The sequence below is a fragment of the Vulpes vulpes genome, chromosome 1, assembly GCF_048418805.1.
Source record: "Vulpes vulpes isolate BD-2025 chromosome 1, VulVul3, whole genome shotgun sequence".
Taxonomy (NCBI): Eukaryota; Metazoa; Chordata; class Mammalia; order Carnivora; family Canidae; genus Vulpes; species Vulpes vulpes.
In genome coordinates, this window is record NC_132780.1 from 132566334 (window position 1) to 132573246 (window position 6913).

A 6913-nucleotide genomic window follows, 5' to 3' on the forward strand; every position below is an offset into this window, starting at 1 on the left:
AGTGAGGTCTGCCTAGTGGAGGATGCCCTGCTCTCCCCAATCACCCCCCAGATGGTAACCACACTGGATCAGACTCAACAGGGCAGCATGTGCTGGAACAGAGGGCCCGCGTCTGAGCCAAGTCCTGTAGCTCTCACAGTGGCCAAGTGATGCCACCCTGGATGAAGGCAACTTCTTAAATGGATCCAATCTTGCCCCATTTACATTCTGATCCTTACTCCTGTTCAGGCCACAAAATGCAAACCAAACAGGACACACAAGATTAATGTTTTTCTGGCTATAGATTTATTCAACACAAAACAATCTCCAATTTTACTGAGGTGGCTGACCACGTCCACGACCAAATCCGCCTCTCTGCAAGAGAAAACATACATCAACATTAGCAGCATGCCAGGCAGCAGGCCTCTCTCTCACAGGACATGGCCCCAAATATAGGGGCTCATAAGTTCAGGCCATAAATCCTAGTCCCGCCTCTTACTGGCTACGAGGCTACATTCACTTTCTAGGCCGGTTTCCACATTTGTAAAATGGGAATATAGATACCCACTCAAGAGTGTTTATATACACACTCACGTACCCCCAGCACAGGACGAGACCCCGTCTGCCACACACATCTTTTCACAAATGAGGCCTCAGACAACACTGGTGTGCTCTGAAACCTGCCATAGGACAGGTGTTGCTGCAACAGTGATATGCCTCACCCTATATAATTAATCTCACAAGTTCTCAAGAGAGCTACCACGATCAGGATGAGGAAACTGCAGCACGAAGGGGCTGAGCCCTGAAGAAGATGAAGGACCTGGCCCCACACCATCCTGGACCTAGAGCTCACTCAATTTCCAGCTTGTCGTGCATAACCCTAATTTTTAGTTCATGAAATTAAGAGTTACAATTATGATGCTCATTAATGAAGCAGCTACCACTATGCCACGTGTAGTATTGATGTGGGGGACTCATTTTAGTAACTTATGTATTTATAAAAGTTTGCATACTGTATCTTAATGTAAAAGCTCTTGAAACATGGGGTTTTTTGGGGGAGGGGTGGGATCCACACACCGTACCATACCCCTAGAACTTGCAGACCCCAGGGCTGAGACCAGAACAGTGACCACCTATGGAGAGCAAATAGGGATACTCACAAACTGGAACTCAGTTGCTGACCCAGCCCCAGCCTCAGCTTTCTTGTCGGCACCAGCTGGAAGGAGAAATACCAATTCAGTCATCATATGATATCATCTATTACAGACCAAGCGAAGATAAGCCTCTGGCCTAATTCTGCAGAAAAAGCCATGTCAGCAAATACACTGCATGAAGTACAAGTAACTTACACCCAGGGGTGGGAAACACCCCATGAACCACTTCTGCCCCCCCCCACCCCCCGGCAGCTTCCCTTAAGTCATCCTTCAAGACTCACCCGTAAACCTTCACCTCCAGGAAGGCTGCCCAGACCACAAAGCCTAGATTATATGCCCTTCTATGTGGCCCAAGAAGACCCTCACTTCCATGCTTACATGCTTCAGATAAGCATCTAGCTGACAGGGGAAGAGATAAAGGACAAAAAGGCCCACAGAAGCCAAAAGCAACCCTGTGGTGACCACAGCAGAGAACAAGTAAGATGAAAAGACCCAGTGCTGCCCTGACCTGTATGGCAGGCAAGAGTCCAAACTGAGGTGTGTGAAAATAAATCTAACATTTCAAGACTTCAGAGGATGGGAAGTATCTTAGTATTTACAGATTACATACTGAAATAACATTTTAGAACTTTGAGGCTCAGGTCCAATCTTACATTCTCTGGAGAACCACTCTAACTCCCATGTGGGACTTCTAGTAAGAGCCACCGTTAACCTTCTCTCAAGTTAGTCTGATCGTTGGAGAAATTTGTTCTCACTACCCAGTAACATAGTCAAGTGCTCACTTTTATTTTATACCTTGCTTTCTTAACACAGTTAACTGCTTCTCAACAAAGACACAGACTCTAAAATCCCAAGTCTGCCCACGGAGCTAGGGACCTGTATCTCCATCTGCTCTCCTGCTGTCTTCTGGTTTAACAAGCCAGGTGCCTTAATGCTCTTTCCCCAGAGAGCCACTGGCTGACTCCTTCCTTCAGGTGTTTAAATCACATTTCTGTGGCTTTCCCTGAAAACCCCACTGAAAATTGCACCATCTGCACTTGAATTTTTCCCTGGAGCACCCACACCATGGACATAGTATATACTCATTTTTGCTTACCAGTTTCCTACCACTAAATTACAATTTCAACGAGAAAGGTCTTTTGTCTGTTATGCACACTACTGCCTTTCCAGCCCCTAGAACACAACCTGGCAAGTCAGAGAGTATGTGTTGACTGAAGAACAAACATCTGTTATTCCAAGTCAATACAAACACGTGCTACTTAAGAACAAGATTTTTAACTATTTTTGCATTAAGAAAACAAAGATAGGGATGCCTGGGTGGCTTAGCGGTTTGGCACCTGCCTTCAGCCCAGGGTGTGATCTTGGAGTTCCGGGATCGAGTCCCACATCGGGTTTCCTGCGAGGTGCCTGCTTCTCCCTCTGCCTGCCTCTCTGTGTCTCTTGTGAATAATAAATAAATAAATAAATAAATAAATAAATAAATAAATAAATAAATAGGAAAAAGAAGAGAAAAGAAAAGAAAAGAAAAGAAAAGAAAAGAAAAGAAAAGAAGGAAGGAAGGAAGGAAGGAGAAAGAAAGAAAAGAAAGAAAAGAAAGAAAGAAGAAAACAACAAAGATAACGTAAACGGGCCCTGCCCTCAACGAGCTTGGGACACAGGATTACAACCAGAAAACAAAGAAAAGCATGTTGTCCTCCTGAGTTTTCAGTGCTGCTCTAGTTAAAGGTCTTTAACTCAAGCCTTTGGTATCCCCAGTGAGGGGCTTGTCTCTTAATCCCATCCATCAAATACCTGCACCAGGTAAGAGACATAGAGGACTCCAGCTGAAGATGGCCTGGAGACTACGAATCCTTCCTGGTCACCTTGGCATTTCCAAGGGCTGAACCCCAGCCAGGGTGACCGAGAACCCAGAGATTCTCCCCCAAAGCCCCAGAGAGAGATGCTTTACTCACGGGGCACAGCGCTTCGTCTGTAGGTGTCTCTGTCAGCTTCCCCTCGTGTCAGTCTTGCAGGTCGCTCTCCCTCCAGACCTATAAATTAAACCACACTGTGAATGTAAGGCGATGTGGGAACTCTGTTGCCTTCAGGCCAAGAAAAGTGGAATTGCTCTCCTTATGCTCACTGGCAGCAACTTAGTTATGATGGGTTAAAGGGACACAACTCTTAGATCCTGAGCTGTCTGCTAGAAATGTCAATCACTGTCCCTAGCTCCTCAAAGGTCGAGGACATTCATAATGAAAATGCCATCCAGGGATCCCTGGGTGGCGCAGCGGTTTAGCGCCTGCCTTTGGCCCAGGGCACGATCCTGGAGACCCGGGATCGAATCCCACGTCGGGCTCCCGGTGCATGGAGCCTGCTTCTCCCTCTGCCTGTGTCTCTGCCTCTCTCTCTCTCTGTGACTATCATAAATAAATAAAAATAAAAAAAATTAAAAAAAAAAAAAGAAAAAAAAAGAAAATGCCATCCATCTGCAAAAGGACTGCCTTTTTTCTACTGTTTCTCACCATACACATCCTTTCCAATTACTTGGCAAATTAAGCAATCCAACCACTTCCACAAACATCTAAATAGCCCAAATTTTGAACCTGACTCAACTCTGAAGTGGAAAATCTCTTGTGCAAACAGCAAAGCCCCAACTCCAGTAGTCAGTGTATAAATACAGAGGCCACCAAGAATCCTCCAGTTGCCCTGGGCTTCTCCACACACCTCACTAGGGTGTGGATATATATGAAGTCAGACATTTAATCTGGTATTTTTCCTAGTTACCCTGCAAACTTGCCAACTTTACTTTCGAGTCCACATGATTAGAACATAAACTGTAGTCGATCTTGAACAAGACAGGTTTGAAATGCATGGGTTCATGATCTTTTTGATCAACAAGATTATAGTAGTACAATGAATCTATTTTCCTTATGATCTTCTTAATAATGTTATCTTCTCTATTATAAGGATAGGGTATGTAACAGATGTACAAACTGTACGCTAATCCACTATTTGTTATCAGACTGACTTCTGGTCAATAGCAAGTTGTTAGTAGTTTTCAGAGAATCAAGTTATACATGGATTTTGGACTATGAGGGTAGGGTTGGGGGAGACGGACGACGACACAGGTGTCCCAGGCCCTGAGCTGTTTCAAAGGTCAATTATGTTATTATTTTTCAGCCCAAGAAGTTAAGATTGAACCTAAAATAAATGCCAGGTTCCATCTATGCCAACAAAATCAGAATCTGTAGGGGCACAGACAATGGTATCCCACTGCCCTAGAGACTCCAAGATGCAGCAGAGAACCTCTGCTCTACAGATAGATACATAACCCCACCACCTAACCAACTGAATCCCCTAAGGAGAATTCATAAAAAATACAGATTCCTGAGCTACCAAGCTTCTCCCTACAGGACCCAGACAGTCTTGGTGATCATCTGTTTTTAGGAATCTCTGCACCTCATCACCCAAGCCCACATACTCCTCCTCCTACCAAGCTCCTGTAACAAGTTCTTTCAGAACCTAGGGAAAGAGAACCATAACCTTGAGAAAACACAATTGTGAGCCAGCAATGGTCTTGAGCCAGAAAGTAATCCACCATCCCCCCACAAGCACATCCTTTCACACTATCATACACACATCCGTTTTCCCCTATTTGACTTCTGATTATTTTTGCTCCCATCGCCAAGAAATTCTAGAAAATTCTCCATTCCATTTCTCTCACATGTGGCAAACAGCTTTGCTCCGTCCTGCCAGTTACTCAATACTCTATCACATGTGCCTGGACACAGACTATATTCTGTGTTTAATGGGATCTCCTGGGATGGTTTGAAGACCTGACCTGACTGCAGTTCCATTACAAGTCTAAGTCCCATGTCAGAGGGACAGAGGCTCCAGGACGAGGCCTAGGTCCTGCATGCAGGGCTCCTCTAACGCCGACCCCAATGGTGTATCCTAAGGCCTCCTTTGCCCTCCGCAGTTCCACATATACCCTTCCTGAGAAAGAGCAGTTGCAGAGCAGGTCTTTATTCGGGCAACATACCTTTGGGCCGTGGCCTGCCAGTCTCAGGTCTGCTGCGGCGCAGAGTGGCAGGCACAATCTCAGGGGGTAGGTGGAGGTAATCACGGAGATACTGGATACCCTCGTTGGTAAGGTACCAGTAGAAATGTCTCCAGGCAAACTGTTCCTTTACGTAGCCTCGGGATTTGAGAGACTTTAAGACAGAAAGAAAACCACCGTCAAGACACAAGCAGAGACTTCAATCTAGCAACTCAGTGCAAAAGGAAGCTACGTTGCATAGACAAGTTTTCACGGTGTATCTACCTCAGTGCCCTTGGAGGCAGCAAGCTGCTTGGCTGTCCTGACCTCTCCTTGGAATCTGCCTCTAGTTTAGTGGAAAATCCCTCCATCTGCACCCCACTCCAGCAGCCCCCAGGCTACCTGCATGGCCTTCATGACGTGAAGGTTGGGCACATTCTTGTCGGCCAGTTCAGGGTGTTTGGGCATGTGGACGTCCTTCTTTGCCACCATCACCCCCTCCTTGAAAAGGAGTTCATAAATGGCGATTCGGTTCTTCTTGGGCATCAACATCTGGAATGAAGCAAATCATCCGGAGCGTTTCTAAGCAGTGCAGCTAGGGGCCAGCGGGGTGAACTAAGTTCAAGACCCCAGCACGACCACCCCGAACCCCGTCCAACGGGCTGAGACCTCAAACCACAGCACAGAAAACTTGCAGGGAGATCTTGAAACCCTGCAGAACGGAACGCCGCCGGTGACCCTCCTCCACTCCCCAGAGACGCTGAGAAGACAGTTGCCGTGACACTGGAGCAGAAACAGGGGCAGGGCTCCCGTCCGCTCCAGACCTCGGAGCGGTAACTCCAGACCCACGGAGGAGTAACGGGCCGGGGGGCGCGGGCGCAAACCCCGCACCCCGGGGCACTTGGGGAGGAACAGCAACTGTACGCGGCGCGGAAGGCCGCGGCACGTTTCGGGGACGCAGGGAGGGTCTGGAGGGCCCTCCGTCCGTGGCAGGCCGCGGACCCAAAAGCAAAGAGCCGAGGCCTCCGCACCTTCACCCCCTTCCATTCTTCCCTCAAACTAGAGCTCCAGGGCCGGGCAAGGAGGCGGCCCGCGGCGAGCGGGCAAACGAGGCGCAGTTCCCCTCACCTCGCCTGAGGCTGGCCGCGACACAAGGGCTTCACACCTCCCCTCCTCGGCCTCCGCCGACGGGACGCCAATCCTCTCCTACTAGAGCCCCACTACCCCCTCGACGGGCGCCCCCGGCCCCCTCACGACTCAAAAACGGGCGTGCTAGGAGCGGGAGAGCGGCCCCCCGCCCCGTCCCCGGGGAGGAGCAGCGACTGCGACGGCCGGAGAGCCAGGATGGACGCCGATGGGACCCGGACCACGGAGAAACTCACCTTGGCGGCCGCTACGTCCCGGACCGGGGCTGGAAAGGAAGGGGCATGCGCGGCGCGGCGCGGCGTCTCTTCCGGGCTGGCGTGCCCCGCCCCCCCGCGAGGACCCGCGGGCTGCCTGGGGTGGCCTCGGCGGTGCCTGACAGGCCGCCGCGCACCTGAGCGCTCCCGCGGCACGCGTACGTGGAGCGGACGCTGGCACCTGTGAGCCTGGGGCCGGGCGGAAGGCGGTTACCTTCGTGCTGGGCCTGGCGCCTCGGAAACGCGCGGCTCCTTTACCTCCCGCCGATAACCTATTATTATGGAAGTGATAGATGTTCTTTGAACGGAGACAGGACAGACAAAACAATAACAATAATAAAAGAATGAAAACAGAATCC

At 49.4% G+C, this 6913-nt stretch overlaps 1 protein-coding gene across 3 annotated transcripts; it reads right to left on the bottom strand.

The window, feature by feature from the left end:
- Nucleotides 1–262: 262 nt before the first annotated feature.
- RPS10 (ribosomal protein S10) lies at nucleotides 263–6687 on the bottom strand. Of its 3 annotated transcripts, none has more exons than XM_025990765.2 (6): nucleotides 6537–6687; nucleotides 5557–5706; nucleotides 5158–5329; nucleotides 3086–3163; nucleotides 1140–1195; nucleotides 263–354 (listed from the first exon to the last, which is right to left on the bottom strand). In XM_025990765.2, the coding sequence occupies exons 2-6, from the start codon at nucleotides 5704–5706 to the stop codon at nucleotides 313–315; spliced, it is 498 nt and encodes a 165-aa protein (XP_025846550.2). In that variant the 5' UTR covers nucleotides 6537–6687; the 3' UTR covers nucleotides 263–312. The 3 variants fall into 3 exon arrangements, with proteins under 3 accessions (XP_025846550.2, XP_025846551.2, XP_072586459.1); XM_025990766.2 differs by having other exon boundaries at nucleotides 6283–6542; XM_072730358.1 differs by lacking the exon at nucleotides 6537–6687 and adding an exon at nucleotides 5824–5921.
- Between the last annotated feature and the right edge of the window lie 226 nt (nucleotides 6688–6913).

What these genes read in the sequence shown, in the direction of transcription:
- RPS10 (XM_025990765.2), bottom strand. Translation starts at nt 5,706, where the DNA reads ATGTTGATGCCCAAGAAGAACCGAATCGCCATTTATGAACTCCTTTTC. An exon ending in CAGACGAAGCGCTGTGCCCC is followed by an intron (nt 1,196 to 3,085) that starts GTGAGTAAAGCA and finishes TTCTCCTTCCAG; the next exon opens with CTGGTGCCGACAAGAAAGCT. An exon ending in CAGCAACTGAGTTCCAGTTT is followed by an intron (nt 355 to 1,139) that starts GTGAGTATCCCT and finishes TTTCTCTTGCAG; the next exon opens with AGAGGCGGATTTGGTCGTGG.